The sequence below is a fragment of the Carcharhinus amblyrhynchos genome, chromosome 4, assembly GCF_965287045.1.
Source record: "Carcharhinus amblyrhynchos chromosome 4, sCarAmb.v2.hapA, whole genome shotgun sequence".
In the NCBI taxonomy this organism is placed as follows: Eukaryota; Metazoa; Chordata; class Chondrichthyes; order Carcharhiniformes; family Carcharhinidae; genus Carcharhinus; species Carcharhinus amblyrhynchos.
Window position 1 is genome coordinate 49,428,132 of NC_137327.1, and position 18,097 is coordinate 49,446,228.

Genomic DNA, 18,097 nt, shown 5'->3' on the forward strand with positions numbered 1-18,097 from the left:
ATTATACTTGTGGTCAACCTGAAGTTGTGAAGAGTCTGGTTTGGCTTGAGACAACAATGACCAGCGAGGGGCTGAATAAAAGTATAGATTGACAACACCAATAATGGCAGAAGTTAGCTTGATATAATGTCCTTAATTATTCTGGGCTAAGGAGGAGAAATATTAGTAGAAGTACCTGATGGATATACCATGAGCCTGTGTACACATACACGTGAACTTAAGGCCATATAGCCTGTTGAACTATCTCCACTATTCACATAATCACGGTTGAACCTTTGCATCAACAGTTTTACCACTAATACCCAAATTCCTTGATTTCTGATCTCCTACACTAAAAGCAAAATACTGTGGATGCTGGAAATCTAAAATAAAAACAAAAAAATTGCTGGCAGAACTCAGCAGGTCTCACATCATCAAGAAGGGGAAACAGTTAACATGGAGCTTCTGAATTTGTCAGGTTAACTAACCTATCGATCTGTCTTCACAGCGCTCAAGAAATTTCTTCTCTCAATCCTAAATGGATGACTTCTTATCCTGAGACTATGCCTGTGCCCCCACCCCCCTCCTAATTCAAGCATCCCATTTGGCAGTGAGAACATCCATTATCAGAAAGCCTTTCACTTATTAAGCTCACCCATCCCTATTGGGATATAGTACAGAAAATGTGTTTTGACGAGTCAATGCCTTAAATGGAAGAGTGAGAGAAGCAAAAACAAAACTGTCCATGGTTGAGTTAAACTTAACGGCAGGAGATGGCTGAGCTCCTTTGCAGTTTGGTGTGGGATACTTGATAAAAACTATTATCGTAAATACTTTAATACCACCTACTGAGTAACCAAAGAGATGTTTCTGCTATGTGGTGCAATATTTCAGTTCCTGTGGTTCCACAAGCTCTTGTACCAAGCTAGTTCTAAGCAAGGAACAAGTTGGAAACCACCTCTTTAGTTTTCTGAACAATTCTCTGTCTCCAAAAAAGTTTACAGGCCTTTTAATTCTAGCAGAAGGATGTTGAACTAATTTTAAACTCAAAACAAATTTATGTTTCTGAGCAGAGAAATAAAAACTATCCTGTCTCTCTCTCTCTTCCCCATCAGTCCCCCATCAAACTTCACAAAAAACCTAAATGGTGATTGTGATGCAATTTATATCTTAGTTCTAGGCAGAGATGTCACTGGTTTTCAAATGTGCAAGAATTTTACAGTTTTATACTTTGCTTTAAATTATCAAACTTTGCTTTAAATCTTACCTTCTGGCAGTTAGCCACTTGATTTACTTATCTCTGAGTCAATACCCAGGCCTAACCAATCAAGCAATGAGCATAGATTAGCTTCCAGACTCCCAAAAGAAAACACAGAAAAAGTAAACACTAGAGTGACCCTTGGATAAGTACAAACCAGCCACTCCCATGTCAAGAAGCTGGGGCAGAAATGTCACCATTTCATTGGCTGTACCAATGAAAATCAGTATGAAGGATACTGCCATAGCCTGCTGCACAAACCAGTCACTTTCAATACAATAAGATCTATGAGAGCATCAATTAATGATGTGGAGATGCAGCATTGGACTGGGGTAAACACAGTAAGAAGTCTCACAACACCAGGTTAAAGTCCAACCAGTTTAGAAAATTGGTTGGACTTTAACCTGGTGTCATGAGATTTCTTACAGCACCAGTTAGGTACAGGTACATTGGTATCAATGGATGCTATTGTGGTTGGCGGTTGGTGACTAGTGGGGTACTGCAGGGATCGGTGCTGGGGCCTCAACTGTTTACCATTTATGTAGATGATCTGGAGGAGGGGGCTGAGTGTAGGGTGACGAAATTTGCTGATGACACGAAGATGAGTGGAAAAGCAAATTGTGCGGAGGGTGCGGGAAGTCTGCAGAGAGATCTGGATAGGCTGAGTGAGTGGACGAGGACCTGGCAGATGTTAGCAAGTGCGAGGTTTTCCACTTTGGCAGAAATAGTAGTAGGAGGGATTATTACTTAAAAGGCGAAAAGCTGCAGCGTGCTACGGTGCAGAGGGACCTGGGGGTCCTTGTGCACAAATCGCAAAAACCCAGTCTGCAGGTGCAGCAGGTGATCAAGAAGGCAAATGGAATTTGGGCCTTTATAGCGAGGGGGATAGAATATAAAAGAAGGGAGGTCTTGCTGCAACTGTACAGGGTACTGGTGAGGCCGTAGTTGGAGTACTGTGTGCAGTTTTGGTCACCGCACTTGCGGAAGGATATATTGGCCTTGGAGGGAGTGCAAAGGAGGTTCACTCGGCTGATACCGGAGATGAGGGGTTTGGACTATGAAGAGAGACTAAATAGACTGGGTCTGTACTCGTTGGAGTTTAGAAGGATAAGGGGGGGATCTTATAGAGACGTATAAGGTAATGAAGGGGATGGATAGGGTAGAGGTGGAGAGATTCTTCCCGCTTAGAAAGGGTAGCAGGACTAGAGGGCACAGCCTCCAGATTAAGGGGGGGGGGGGGGCGCAGTTTAGATCAGAGTTGAGGAGGAACTTCTTCACTCAAAGGGTGGTGAATCTCTGGAATTCTCTGCCCGTTGAAGTGGTGGAGGCTACCTCGCTAAATATATTTAAGTCACAGGTAGATAGGTTTTTGATAGACAGGGGAATTAAGGGTTATGGGGAAAAAGCAGCAAAGTGGAACTGATCCACTTCAGATCAGCCATGATCTTGTTGAATGGCGGGGCAGGCTCGAAGGGCTAGCTGGCCTACTCCTGCTCCTATTTCGTATGATCTTAGAGTGCTGTGAGAATGTGAAAATACAGAAATCTACTATAGTCCTTATAGAGTATGGTAGGGATCATGCTGGCCCAGCATTCTCTGTATCTAGAGTGAGCACTCTCACCTATCAGGGCTTATTGGTGTGATATTTAACTCAAAATATATTTCCTTGAATTAAAAAGTAATCAGAGAAAATATTTTTAAAAATTACATATTTAGGCTTTGGGAGACACAAACCTTTCAAATATTTCATAGACAGACCATCACTGGGAGGGAACAGGGGAGGGAAGACAGGAGATATTGCAGAGCAGAGGCCATTCTAAATGTCTTGATCTGTGAATATCAAACAATTGGAGTTGAGTCAGTTAGGTAGAAAATTTATATAAATCAGGAGCAGGCCACTTGGCCTCTCCAGCCTGATCCACACTCACCAGTCAATAAGACCATGGCTGATGTCACAAATGGTAGGATCCTATTAAGAGGAATGTATTTTTTGCACAAGTAAAATCAAACTGCCATGTATTTTGTGAACAATGTCTAAGCAGCAACATTAAAAAAGGAGAGAAAAGGAAAGAATAGGGAACAGGATGTTCTTTCCAGTTGATACAATTAGTCAAAGTGCTGTGAGCCAGTAAGAGGACATAAGAGCTAAGACCAGGAGTAAGCAGTTCAGCCTCTCAGGCCTATGCTGCTGTTAAATACAATCATGGCTAATCTTGCCTCAGTCTCAACTCCACTTTCCTATCCATTGTCCATAACTCTTCAACCCTTTAATAATTAAAAATCTGTCTGTCTCCTTCTTAAATTTATTCAATGTCCCGGCATCTCCTGCATTCTTGAGGTTGTGAATTCCACAGATGCACAACAATTTGAGAGTAGTAATTTCTCCCCATCTTGGGTTTAAATTGGCTATCTCTTATCTTAAAACCATGATCTCTCCTTCTAGATCCCCTTTATCTACCCTGTCAATCCCCTTTAGCATCCTATATACCTCAATTAGATCTCCCCCCATTCTTCTAAACACCAGCAAGTCTCGGTTTTGATTGCTGAATATCTCTTCACAAGATAAACCCCTCTTCTTTGGAATCAATCTATTGAACTTACTCTAAACGGCCTCCAAAGCAACTGCATTCCCTCTCAAGTAAGAGGACCAAAACTGTACACAGTACTCCAGGTGCGATCTCACCAATGCCTTATATAGTTGCAGTAACACCTCCCTACATTTAGACTCTATTCCCCAAAATTCCATTTGCCTTCCTTATTACCTGCTGTAACGGCATACTAGTTTTCTGCAATTCATCCACCCAGATCCTCTGCACCAAAGCACTCTGAAGTTTCTCTCCATTTAGATAATAAGTTGCTTTCCTATATTCCAAACAAAATTGATAACCTCATACTTATTCATGTTAATCTTCATCTGCCAAATTTTGGCCCACTCACCTAACCTATCTTTATCCATTTGTAAATTGCTTATTTCTTGATTGCAACTTACTATTCCAACTATTCTGATGTAAATTTAGCTTTAGTATCTCTTATCCCTGCATACAACTCATTAATATAGATTTAAATGGTTTGGACCCGAGGACCGAACCTGTGGCATCCCAGCAGTTCCGGTGAAGTCCATCCCAACGGAGCAGCTTCTTCCTTCCCCAGTACTGGTGCCAATGACCCAAGGATTCAAACCCATTTCTCCCACACCAATTTTTCAGCCAGCTCTTTAATCTTATTAACCCTGTGCCAATTAGCAGATGGCTCAGGTAGTAATCCAGAGGTTATAACCTTATTGGTTCTGCTTTTAATTTAGCCCCTAGCTACTCATATTCTTTCCATCCTTACTGTACCTGTATCTTTGGTACCTAAGTGGACCATGAAAACTGGATCTTTTCCGTCCCACTCCAAGTTTCTCTGCACAGACGAGGTGATTATCAAGCAACAGCAAGAGAAAAAGTGGTAGTCATACCCAGGAACTAGTTCAGCCAGAAATTGGGGGCCAAAGGCAGCAAAAGATCAGGGGAGGGGGGGCAGCCATCCTCAGGTGACAGCTCAGCTGGAGATGAAGTGCTGAAGGCAAAATGCAAAATGCAGTTTGTGCAAAAGATAATTTTCTTCGTTGAGCCAAAGACCATGCCCAAGTCCATGGGCTAGATTTGACAACAGATTGATATTGTTGTTTGGGATGATGTGGAGATGCCGGTGTTGGACTGGGGTAAACACAGTAAGAAGTCTCACAACACAAGGTTAAAGTCCGACAGACTTTAACCTGCTGTTGAGAGACTTCTTACTGTGTTGTTTGGGAAACAGGGGTCACAGCAGAGTTTAGGATAAAGGGAGAAACAGATATTTTTGGGTTTTGAGAAGGACTAAGTGCTTACTGTTAATTTGGCAAAGCACAAGATTTTCTTTATAGTGTTTCATTTTCTTTCTTCTACTTTAATAAATACTTCCTATTTGTTGTTTAACAAGAGAGAATTCCGAATTCTCAACGTTTCTGCAAACATTTCTCGCTATTTTCCAAAAGAAACGACAGGAGGCCAGTCTTTCAAGTGGGAACACTCTTACACATAACAGCAGCGTTTGGTAACATCAATCTAATTGTAATTTCAACCCTAAATTTCTGCCTACCTCTGATAACCTTTAACTCCCTTGGTAATCAAGTATCTATCTTGCTCTGCCTTAAAATTATTCACTCATCCTTCTATAGAACAGAAATAGAATCCTACATTTGCGTACATGGAGCAGAGAAGAATGAGGGGAGATTTGATAGAGGTGTATAAGATTTTGATGGGTATAGATAAAGTGAATGCAAGCAGGCTTTTTCCACTGAGGCTAGGGGAGAAAAAAGCCAGAGGGCATGGGTTAAGGGTGAAAGGAGAAAAGTTTAAAGGGAATATTAGGGACGGGGCTTCTTCATGCAGAGAGTGGTGGAAATGTGGAGTGAGCTGCCAGATAAAGTGATAAATGTTAAAAGTGACCCCGCATTTAAGAAAAACTTGGGCAGGTGCATGGATGAGAGGGGTGTGGAGGGATATGGTTCCAGTGCAGGTCAGTGGGACTAGGCAAAAAATGGTTCAGCACAGACAAGAAGGGCCAAAAGGCCTGTTTCTGAGCTGTAATTTTCTATGGTTCTATGGTACATTGCAGAAGGAGGCCATTTGGCCCATCAAGTTTGTACCGACCACAATCCCACCCAGGCCCTAACCCTATAACCCCATGCATTTATCCTAGCTAGTCCCCCTGACACTAAAGGACAATTTAGCATAGCCAATCCACCAAACTTGCAAATCTTTGGACTGTGCGAGGAAACCCATGCAGACATGTAAAGAATGTGCAAACTCCACACAGACAGTGACCCAAGCTGGAATTCAACCCCAGGTCCCTGGTACTGTGAGCAGTAATGCTAACCACTGTGCCATCCTGTCACCCCTTTGGAGAGAGAAAGTTTCTCCTTGTCTCTGTCTTAAATGAGCGACCCTTTGGGTCTGATTTTGCCATTTTGATTTTAAGTGCTGAATATGGGTGCAATTCAGATCCGATTTGGAAATCTGTTTTCAGGTGCCCCTATTAGCACATTGCCTGAAAAAAAATTGCGGGTCTGAGTTGTGCTTTGGGTGGAGCTTAGCGTGGCTGAAATGATTGGAGCTCTAAACTGTACACGTGCAGTTAGAAAAGAGTTTGTAAAAGTGCACCCATGTCAGATCGCTCCTGGGCTGCAGAAAGCGGAGAAAGTGGCCTGGGGGCAAAAAGCTGGAGTGATGGCTCCCATAGACAACCATCCCCATATCTACCTTCCCCACTACCAAGACTGATCGACTGATTGCGATGCCCTGGCCTTCTCCCCGCCAATCGGCCGCAGAGTAGCAGTGGACCCCCTCCTGTGCAGCAACTGCCCCCCCCCTCTAAAAAAAACACCAGAAATCCATCTGGCCTCCCCCTCCCAGAGAATGATCTGGGCTCACTCCCTTCCCCTTACCCCACTCACCTCTCCACCAGATAACGATCTGGCCTCGCTCAGCCCTCCCCCCTGCCCCACCACCCCAGAGGTATATCTGACCTGCCTCCCCATCCCCGATCTGAGTCAGAGAGCCATTGGAAATTCCCTCTTCAGCAGCTGGAGCACCCGAAACAGACTTTCAATTAGCATGTCCATTTTGGTGCAATTCCAGATTGGTGAACGCGGTAATAAAGGGGGAAATGCTAATAAAGTCGGGCAGGCAATTCAATAGTTCAATTTTAATGCATGCAAATGCATTTAAATCACCATTGCGCCTTTTTGGGCGTGAATTGGATCGCGGCCATTCCCGGGCTTCGGTAAAGTGGGCATCTGCGCAGATCGTGTTAATGGCCTCAAGCCCAACATTACCGCAGTTTTACGCCTGTTTGCAATGGTAAAATTGGGCCCTTTATTTTCAAACAGTGACCTCCAGCTTTGGATTTTCCCACAAGAAGAAACATCCCTCCCCATCCATCCTGTCAGTACTCCTCACGACCTTAAAGGGTTCAATCAAGTTGTCTTTTATTCTTCTAAACTTTAATGGATACAAAACTAATCTCTCTGACTCTGCCTCAAAAGACAACCTGCTCATTCCTAGTATTAGTCTGTTAAGTCTTCTCTGAACTGCTTCGGTCTCAGTCATAGATATAAACCCTGAGACGGGCAGCTCGGGTTGGAGATAATGGTCCCAAGATGGCAAAGATTGAAATACTACCAGTTATTGCAGGATTGTTCCAGCTGGTACCTTCCAGGGCTGACTGTGCCAGAGAAAGCAGGGTCACCCCAAGGAGATTACATATTCATTGGCCAGATGCATCTTGGAACGTGCCAGGGGATATGGGGGGTTAGAGTGCCATCTGATTTTTCCTACTCCTCCACAGCATTTCCCCCCCCAACCCCTGCAAAAAAAAATTTTGGCACCCTTTCAAAGGTTAATTTAGAAAGGTTCTTTGGAATTCAGGCCATCCCACTGCTGTGGCTCCTCACTGCATTGGGAGGGTTGTGGGGGGTGGGGGTGGTGGTCACTTGCATCATTCTAGAAGCTGTTGTGTCTCCTCTCACTAGGTGTTCTGGCTCCCAACAGCAGGCCAGATCCAGTATAGGTTAGGGAAGCAGGCACCCGCAGGTTAGCGAATACTCATTGCTTCTGGTGATCATGTGTAATAGGCAGAGGGGGTTTCCGTTGCAGACAAGGCCTCCCAACTTCCGATGAACACCCAGAACCTTCCAACACCAGTACACATCAGATCCCTGTCCATTTCTGCAGTCTTCCACTTTAATCCCTCCAGAATGGATTGGAAAACCTATACAATTTTGGAATAATTTAGCTTGAAGTCGAGATCACTAAGACACCAATTGCCTCTTGTGCTCAACCAAATATACTGAGATTTTGCTTTGCTGTGAAAATAAGTGCACCAAAAAATGAGCAATGTGAGTGAGATTGGTGGAAAGAAAACACCAAAGCAGGATGTCCTGTACCGATCCACGAGTATCATTGTCAGTCTCAGCTTGGTATTGTGTGCCTGGCTACTTACAAGCCTCTCTGTTTGATTAGTCACGTAACATGTAGCAACATCATCAGAGACATTCATCAGGTTCTGTCTCTCCTCCATCGTGGCCTATAAGCAAGCAACACCTATCTAATAAAAGCAAATTACTGCAGATGCTGGAGTCTGAAACCAGAAGGGAAAATGCTGTAAAATCTCAGCAGGTCTGGCAGCATCAGTAAGGAGAGAAAAGAGAGAGAATCTGGACATTTCGAATCCAGATGACTCTTTGTCAAAGCTATCTAATAAAGCTCAATTAACTGGTTAGGTAACTTACTATGTGGCAATCTTTTTCCTCCTTTTATCTTGCTGTACAAGTTAGCTGACTACAATAGTAAAAGATAAAACTGACAACAAAGTGAATTTTCCAGCAAGATCAACAACAAAGAACAGTTTTAGACAAAAGAGTTTTCCAGCAATATGGTAAAAAAGAAAATCAGCTCTGATCTGGAACTGGGCATTAAGGAACGGTTCTCAGAAGACCACACCACTGTCGATTGCATTACAGTAAAGCTGTCTGTGGGGATAGGGTATTAGCAAAGGCTAGGAGTAGTGATCACTTTTTAAAATTAAAAGGAAGTACTCCGGATTGACCCTAACTTTGTTTTCGCTTGGCTGTGACCCTGGAGTGTCAGAGGTAGGAAACCAGAAAAAGTCAGTGAATTAACTGCAAAGTCAGTCAAAGTAAACCAGCAGATGCAATAAAAATGATTTTAAAAATCCTGCCAGAAATCGAGGGAAGTAATAGAATTAGTGAGTAGGCCGTTTTCAAAAAAAAGTTTACTTACTGGTAAACCCAGAGAGACTTTTCTGAATTGTGAGCCCTCACAAGTGGTGCATTGCAGCATTAGGAACCTTGCACTCAAACAGGGGTAGATAGAGACTGCATTCTTTTAAAAAGGGAAAGCTACTGCTCCAGAAATAAAGTTATAGTAACAGAACCAAGCAAGAATTAATGCTTAAATCTTTTTGTTTTGGATTGGATTGGATTGGTGATTGCATATTTGAAAAAAGCTAAATTCCAAAAAAAAACCAAATTTAAACAGAAGAATTCAAACTGAAAAGGATGGGAAAAGAAATGAGGGGAGAAAGAGAAAGAAGTACTATGATCCAAGAACTGGTAATTGCAATGGTGAGCAAAAGCGACTCCATGGAAACATTCAATGAAAACGTGGAATGTTTACAAAGATAGATTTCAATATTATCTTGCAGTAAACAGGATAACAGATAAACATAAAATCATTACTTTCCTGTGCGAAGTGGGTCATAAAACCTATACACCAATACAGAGCTCATCCAACCCAAGAAGCCTGGTGGAAAAACCCATGAGAAACTGAACAAAATTCTCCAAAATCACTTTTCCCCTAAACCACTACTACCTCGTTGAGTATGTTTAAGTCACAGGTAGATAGATTTCTGATAGACAGGGGAATTAAAGGTTATGGGGAAAAAGCAGGAAAGTGGAACTGATCCACTTCAGATCAGCCATGATCTTATTGAACGGCGGGACAGGCTCGAGGGACTAGGTGGCCTACTCCTGCTCCTATTTCTTATGTTCTTAATTGGTTGATGACAAGAACACACTACAAGATCTTCTAGAGAAGTATAGGAAGGTGTTTGAGAATACTTTCGGGTCCCTGACTGGAATAGAAGCAAATCTCAAGATTAAACATGATTAGCATCCCTAGATGTTTAAATAACTACTCCATTCACAATTAAACTAAAAATAGAAGTGGAACTAGAGAAACGAGGAAGGAGTGACTGAACCACAAGCGATTGGGCAACTCCAATTATCCCTGTCATTAAATCAAAGAGATCTATAATAATTTGCGATGACCTCAAGACAATGATAAATCCAGTTCTGTGTATTGACCAGTACCCCTTACCTTTAATTAAGGACCTATTTGCTGTATTGTCTAGGGGCCAGCAGTTCAGTAATATAGACTTGGAGCACACCTTGAAATGAAGGTGGCAACTGAGTTGCAACTACTGTTAATGATTGTTACCCACAAAGGGTTGTTCTGGTATAAACGCCTACTGTTCAGAACAACATTAACACTGGCCTTATTCCAAAAATCCATGGATCAAATCCCAACTGGCCTCAACGAAGTCTGATGTTATCTAGACGACATTCTAATCATGGACAAAAATGCACAGAACATTTACAAAACTTAGAAGAAACATTAGAGCATTTTGAAAAGCACAATCTTTGTGCAAAGAAAGATGATTGAGAAATTTTGAAATTGTCACCTGGTAAAAGCAGCCTCCACATAGTACCCAAAAAATGACAGCAATTCAAGAATCCAGAATGTTAAAGAGTCATCTGGACTGGAAGCGGCAGCTCTTTTCTCTCCTTACAGATGCTGCCAAGCCTGCTGAGATTTTCCAGCATTTTCTCTTTTGGTTCCAGAATGTCATATCTTCCCAAAACAACATCCACCAAAAAGACTCCTATTAATTGCACATATGCACATAATACTTACTGTAATCCATGCTCATAACGGGCAAGTATTAATGTTTAAAATTTATGGCTGTACTGTTGAAATAAAGGGGGAGGGATGTGATTTGTAAACCAATGCATCTCTATTTGATCAGTCAGTGACTGTAATGCTATCAGCAGAGACATTCACAGATTTTTCCTTCTCTTCCATCGAGGACTGTTAACAAGCAACACCCATCTAATAAGGTTCCACTAACTAGTTAAACAAGCCACCGTATGGCAACCTTTTCATTCTGTTATCTTGCTGCACAAGTGAGTCACGACATTAAATATGTAACACCTTGAAAGCAGGTACCATGCTTTGCTGCCAATTGTACCTTCAGCTTATCGCCCTGACCGCTTTCAGCTGTTACCACAGAAAATCAGAAACTGGGTACACAGATCCATTGTGTGTTAAATCAAGTTTATTATGCAGTGAAAAATATAACACTCTAGTAGAAACAGACAGCGCTTTTAGTGAAGCAATATTGGCATTTGTCAATGAGGCATTGGATATTATCCAGCACATTGTCAGCAACAAAAAAACTGGGTTTGTAACAGTAGAGGTATAGGCAACAGCATTAACACACAACAGTACTAGGCCTCTCAGGCTGAGATATCAAGCTAACCATCAACTCTTACCATCTCAAAGTAATAAATATTTGATTTTCTATTCCCACCTCAAACCACACACCACTTGCTTGCAGGGGGGAGTGGGGAAGGGGCAAGGCGAGTGCCAATCTGCTCCCAAGTCTCTGCCCTTTCACGGAGCACTTAATGGTTCTGCTCACTGACTTGCCTCTGGCATTGCCCACATTTCTTGCAGTACAACCTCCACGGGGAACAGCCAGCCAAGGGGAATGGAGTGCTGCTGGGCTGGCCGGCAATAGAAAAACCACCCCCGAAAACAGACTGTGACGGCTACAGCCAGTCTCTCCAATGGTTAACGGGATAATTGCCGTGCAGCCTTGAAGAATCACACCATCAGAACGGAGGACAAAGAACCAGCGATTATGGAAATAGTTTATCTGTAGCAGCTCGCATTATGCTGCATCCAGACTCGGCAATGTAAATGTGCCACATATCAAAAATATAACCACATTAAGAAAATATTCATATCCATAAATAATCACTGGTCAAATCCACCGACCAAATATCTGGAATATGCTGCATTTACAATCATTGTACTATATATTAAAATATACCGTTCAAATATTAGACTTAGACTTATGAAACTGTCAACACTCAACATTTATAACAAACTTTCAGAGTCAACGTCAATCTAGGATTTTTAAATCGTCAGAAACGTTTTGAAATGTAAACTAGACACTAAAGGCTATTTCTAAAAATCTCTCTCTCCGTAAGCCCAGCCTGATTTCACCTCTCTAGTTTCAGGAACACTGCTGCTGATTTTCAATTAATTGTCATTTGGAAGCCAAGGACCCATCAAAGTTGAAGACTGGATCTTGATCCATCCTATCTTGGTCTCAACAAATATTGCCAACTCTCTGGCCACACGGCCCCACCCATCACTTGGCCACACTGCCCCACCCACCACCCAGACACCCTGCCCCATCTCCGAGATGGAGGATGTACCATATGTGTAATGCTAATCCCATTTTAAGTACAAATATGTGCGTGAGTCAATTTTCTTTCTAAATCCAGATGCCATTTCACTGCTGTCAGACTGTTAAGTGTGGCCCTTCCTCTGAATGCCACACCCCCTGTACTAACGAGTTTAAGCCCACCCAGCTTTCAAGCATCTAGACTGTTGTCACAAACCATGGAGGATTACAAGTTTGTTTGGTATCTGAGCCAGAAGGGAGAAGGTGTCAGCAGTTTCATGACTGGAATATGAAGGAAAAAGAACGTGAGTCATGGGACAGGATGAGATTGGGTAGGACATGATACAGAATAGGAGAGAAAGTGGATGAAGGATTTGGATTGGGGAGAGCTGGGAGACAGATGATTTCATAGGGGGCGGGGGGCAGGGTGGGAGAAAGAGAAGGGAAATAGAGCAATCTAAACAAGTGGTGACAAAATCCACAAGTGAAAAAGGCACAGAGATAGATAGACAAATTATTTATCAACATCTATTGCACTAACAGGAACAAAATATTAAACAACCATACTCTAATATTCCTGGCTGGAAGTCATAAAAAATTTAAACAACTTTAAATTTAGAAAAGGTGATAAGAGTCATAGAATCCTATAGTGGAAAAGAAGGCCATCTGGCCCATTGAGCCTGCACCGACCACAATGCCACCCAGGCCCTATCCCTGTAACCCCATGTGTTTACCCTCCTAGTCTCCCTTATCAAATAGCAACTATTGGTAATGAAAATTAAATCTTGTCAAAAGGACAAGATTTGATTTTCATGACCAATAGTGGATTTGCCCTCAGAAAAGACGAGTATCAGTTCGGGGGAATACAAGGCACTATTTTTCCTCTATTTTGAATAGCGATAACTGTAAAAAAGTCCCAAGGAGGAGGATTCAAATTATGGAGAGCAAATCCAAAATTAGAAAGCTATAAAATACCCATGCTGATTGATCAACAGTATAATCTGTCAAATAGTCTAATGGAAATTAAGTATAGGGATAAATAACAAAAATTCCAAATACAGTTTAGATGCCTAGATGAGAGGGGTTAGAGTATGAGAGGAACGACTTTAATGAGCTGAATGTCATTCTTAGTTTTGCTTTTCTACTAGCTCAGCACGTTCACCATGGTCAGTACTGCTCCCTAGATTTCCCTTGCTAATATTTCCTAATTCTACTTTACAAATAGCACACTAATGTATTTAATCACAATAGTTCACATGTGATTGGCACCAAATTGGGCCAGGCAGTGTGGAGTGAACTCACACTCTTTAACAATGGTCTCAAAGCAAGGTCTACCAACAGACTTTTTAAAATAACATGGAGGTGCCTGCTGAACATAGCCGGCTTTATGAGTGGTGACCACCAGGGGTGCCATGGTCCGGTGGGGGGTGGCATTTTGGTCAAGGAGTGAGCGCATGAGTGATGGGTTTGGTGTGTGCCAGGAGGTAGAGGCAGACTAGGACAAACACCACACTGGATAGACAGACTCCGCAGACTGAACAGGCACACCAATCTCACGGACATCCGTAATACTTATTTTTTTTAAAAAGCATATTGAAACATTCCTTACATGCAGCATGATGGGACAAGAGTGTGTGTATGTGCCCCATCTAAATAACAATTTGAGAACAACTGTCCTTGCGGAAGCAGAGATTGCTAATGTTCGTCTTGCTTCAGTATCCATTGGTTAAAGGATTTAGCAGCAATCTATTTCCCAGGAAGTGATAGATGTGGTCTGATTGTAATCATTAAATGGTTGTGAAGAATAAATAGGGTTACTTCGGTTTAACTTCTCAAACTGTATTCATCATGAATTATTGCCACAAATCCCTTCACTTTCCTCCACAACCTCATTTTAACCAGAGGCTCAGTCATGGTTGAAGAAGTCTTGTTACTCTATATGCTGACTACCATACTGTCATTCCTATGTTCCTGCCTAATGCCAGGTCAAAACGGGAAAGACCCAAATCAAACAGCATTAACCCCATAAAATGTGGAACACAGCTTACTTAGCACCTGTTTGGATTATACATGCACTATTCAGAGTCGCAGGAGTGAGGGTTTCGCTACTAGGAGCTCCTCGATTAGAGAAAGGAAATTAGTTGGATTGTTACACACTCACGCTCCAAAAAAGCCAGATGTCAACCACTGTGAAGAATAGATTCATGACACAAAATTCAATCACCAATATTCTACCACAGGTCACCATCAAAACATGGCGAGACTCTAAAGGGTTTTTAGGATAACCAAGGTGAATTCATAATAGAGGTAAATCGAAGAGGACCTTCCGGATGTAGGATATCGTGGTCAAGTTGGACAACATATTGATATGTTCATTTGAAGGAAGCTCCTTCATGTATACTTTGCCTTTCTGCTTCCCTGCCCAGTTTTGGCACTGAAGGGCACTCACTAGGTTAACCGTCCCATCGCCTTCTCCATTTTGGACTTTGGGTTCTTGGTCAGGGAAAACAGTGTAATAAAAGGACTCGGGTGTTGGCACTCCTGTTCCATACAGGCAGTGTATTGTCACCCCAGGGGCAGTTAAGTTGTACACCAGCGATTCAGTGTTTTGCCTCATAAGCCACCCATCTTTAAAGTTGATATCCTGGTAGAATTTCTGGTAGTCCTTCATGGTATAATTGTATGTTGGTGTGGTGATGAATATTTTGTCCATGGACCAGGTGTTGTTGTAAGGAAGGAGCCAGTTTGTGGAGACAGCAGTACGCTGCTGCTCACGGATCTTCAGTGGACTGATGACAGGAACTCGATCATTGTCTCCTATGGAGGTTAAGCAGAGATTAAACCCAGTCTTTAGTGCTCATTGAATAATACAGCACGGAAACAGGCCATTTGGCCCAAATGCTTCAATGGCAACATCCTCCTATATTTCAATCCCTCCCAGCCAACCAGCACATCCTTTGATTTCTTTCTCCCTTTTCGCCATTTGCCTCAACATTTTCGATGGAACATGCTGTTATACATTCTAACCACTCGCACAAAACGCCAGCCTGAAGTTACACGCATTCCTCTTAACATAAAATGGAACTACAGAAGTTTATAATGCAGAATTATGTTATTTGACCCATTCTGTCTCTACCAGCTATTTGTTAGATTAGAACAATTCTAAACTAATCCCACTGCTCTTCCCTCTCCATTAATTTGCAGGAATCAATGGGCTCTGTCTCAACTCTTCCCTACCACTTAGTGCCATCATTCAGCCCGCATTAAGTTTTAGTATAAGCACAAATGATAGCAAGATAACTACATGCAAGTATCATTTATACTGTTGTCAGCGAACATAACCCTCGAGAGCTTTTACTCTCTTGTGCTTAATGTGCCCCCATGACCTACCTGTAGCCAACACTCGCAGAGTCTTTGACACGCCTCCCCAAGGAGCCCCCAGCGCAATGTAGCATTTAATATACTTGTCTTTCCACTCCTGGGGCTGATGGTTGAGGAAGTAGAGTGTGTAGAGATTACCCATACTGTGTGCTATCAGGACAACAGGGCCGCCATACTTATTGTACATGAACTCAATCATCTTCTGTAGATCTTTAAAAAATTGCCCACTTTCATCTGGAGATAAAAACATTGGAACAACACTGTGAGTTTTCTCCTAAGCAAAATGAGATTGACTGACATATTCCTGACATAACCGAGGATCCCACATACTCCGGACACATTCTCTTCCACCTTCTTCAGTCGGGAGAAAGATACAAAAGTCTAAGGACACATACCAACTGACTCAAGAACAGGTTCTTTCCTGCTGCCATCAGATTTTTGAATGGATTGACCTTGTATTAATTTGATCTTTCTCTACACTCTAGCTATGACTGTAACACTATATTCTGCATCCTCTCCCTCTTTATGTACAGTATGCTTTGTCTGTATAGCGTGCAAGAAACAGTACTTAAAGTACAGGAGGAGCCAAAAGATATAAGCAAAGTCTATTGATGACAGAATTAAGGACCTGGATTTCAACAGGGCAAGAATGAAATCGAAGAGAAACCATTGCCGGAAATGTCATTTGTCACTGTACAAACAGGGACCTTGGTACAAGTTTTCTTGAAGAAATTAATGTTTCCATGAGGATCAGGGTCCTGGTTTTGACCAATAGGCTAGGGTGCAGTGAATATGCTGTCAGGCCTGTCACTGAGTGAGCAACAAGCAGGGAAAGTGTGTGAGAGAGCGAGCGTGAGAGCAAGCGCGAGACAGCGGGGGGGAGTGGGAGAGAAAGAGAAAGAAAGAGGTGGTTGACAGGGCTGAAATGAAGTGTTGAGCCTGAACCCATTTTTCTTTGCAAAATACAGTAAAGTTACATTATGAAGCAAAAGCAACCTCCCCCTCTGTATAAAATTATTCTGCTCCATGTATAACCCAACATGATGTGGGTATGCCGGCGTTGGACTGGCGTAAACACAGTAAAAAGTCTGACAACACCAGGTTTTAGTCCAACCTATTTATTTGATAATATACTCGCAAGCTTTCGAGGGGTTACCCTCTTCGTCAGGTGAATGGAGAGTTCTGGCCTCAGACAGAGCATATAAAGCACAGACAGTTTAGAGATTACTGATTAAAATGCGAATCCTTACACCTAACATTTTAATCAGTAATCTCTAAACTGTCTGTGCTTTATATGCTCTGTCTGAGGCCAGAACTCTCCATTCACCTGACGAAGAGGGTAACCCCTCGAAAGCTTGCGAGTATATTATCAAATAAATAGGTTAACCCAACATGTACAGGAATAACATTGTTAAAGACTCTGGTCATTCCATAGGTACTTTGGACAGAAACCTGTCCATGAACCATGCCAGAATCATGGAGAACTCTTCACTATTACAACCCTTAAAACATTTGTAACTAATGAGAGGTATGCACAATAAAACATTTTTCTCCTAAACACAGGAATGGTTACCTCCAACCTCATAGCCAAACTCTATTATAGAATAATTACCAGCTGCAAATGTTACTCATAAGGAATTGGAAAAGCATTCTAAACATGGCGACCTTGCTGTTTTTAGTATGGGTCAGAGGTCAACTAATGATAGAGGTCCTCAGGAGCTGCTGTGCATGCTGAGGTCTTGCTGCAACAGGGAGGTATAGGGGGAGAGGCTAACTTACAGAAACAGAAGCTGAACAATTTAAGAGCTTGCTCTGCCATGAATTATATCACAATCTTTCTTCTCTCTGTACCAAATGCCATCAGCTAAGACCGGCTCCCAGGTCTTCCCACTACACATTAAATGTCACCCAGGCTGTTTCACTGTCTGTCCGTACCTGTATCACCCAGGATGTCTCACTGTCTGTCCCTATCTGTAGATATGTGCCTGTTTTTGTTCAACACCTTTATTAATGATACAGTCAAGGTTCAACGGATCTGATTTGGACAAATCACCAGTGGTAACCTGGGCTAAATCACCAACCTGCAGCATATCCACTTGGCCATTAAAGGACTTGCTCTTCCTTTCACAAAAATCAATAAACCCAAGACCCGCCACACTTCAGAACTTAGGCTTCACTTACTGGGTGCCCGGCGCCAATCATATGGAGCACCACGAACATCTTCATCTCTCGCATAGCCCCAGTCCACCATAGACTGCACCAGAGTATTGAAGTAAATCCCTGCAGAAACCAGGCAAAAAACAATGAGCAAAGTGGCAGCCAGTTACTGCAAAAGAGCAAAGTATCTCCTCAGTCTGTAGTGATTCCAATGCACTTCTCCCTCTCAACTCTGACCCTTCA

At 42.4% G+C, this 18,097-nt stretch overlaps 1 protein-coding gene across 1 annotated transcript in view; it reads right to left on the reverse strand.

Annotated features, from left to right (window-relative positions):
* Positions 1–11,156: 11,156 nt before the first annotated feature.
* Positions 11,157–18,097, reverse strand: part of pla2g15 (phospholipase A2, group XV) — a 45,986-nt gene continuing 39,045 nt past the window's right edge. The window contains exons 4-6 of the mRNA XM_080187125.1: positions 17,879–17,977; positions 15,707–15,931; positions 11,157–15,133 (exon numbers count right to left, since the gene is read on the reverse strand). Of these exons, the coding sequence (XP_080043251.1) occupies positions 14,613–15,133; positions 15,707–15,931; positions 17,879–17,977 (845 nt within the window). The 3' untranslated portion in view covers positions 11,157–14,612. The remainder of the gene's footprint in view (positions 15,134–15,706; positions 15,932–17,878; positions 17,978–18,097) is intronic.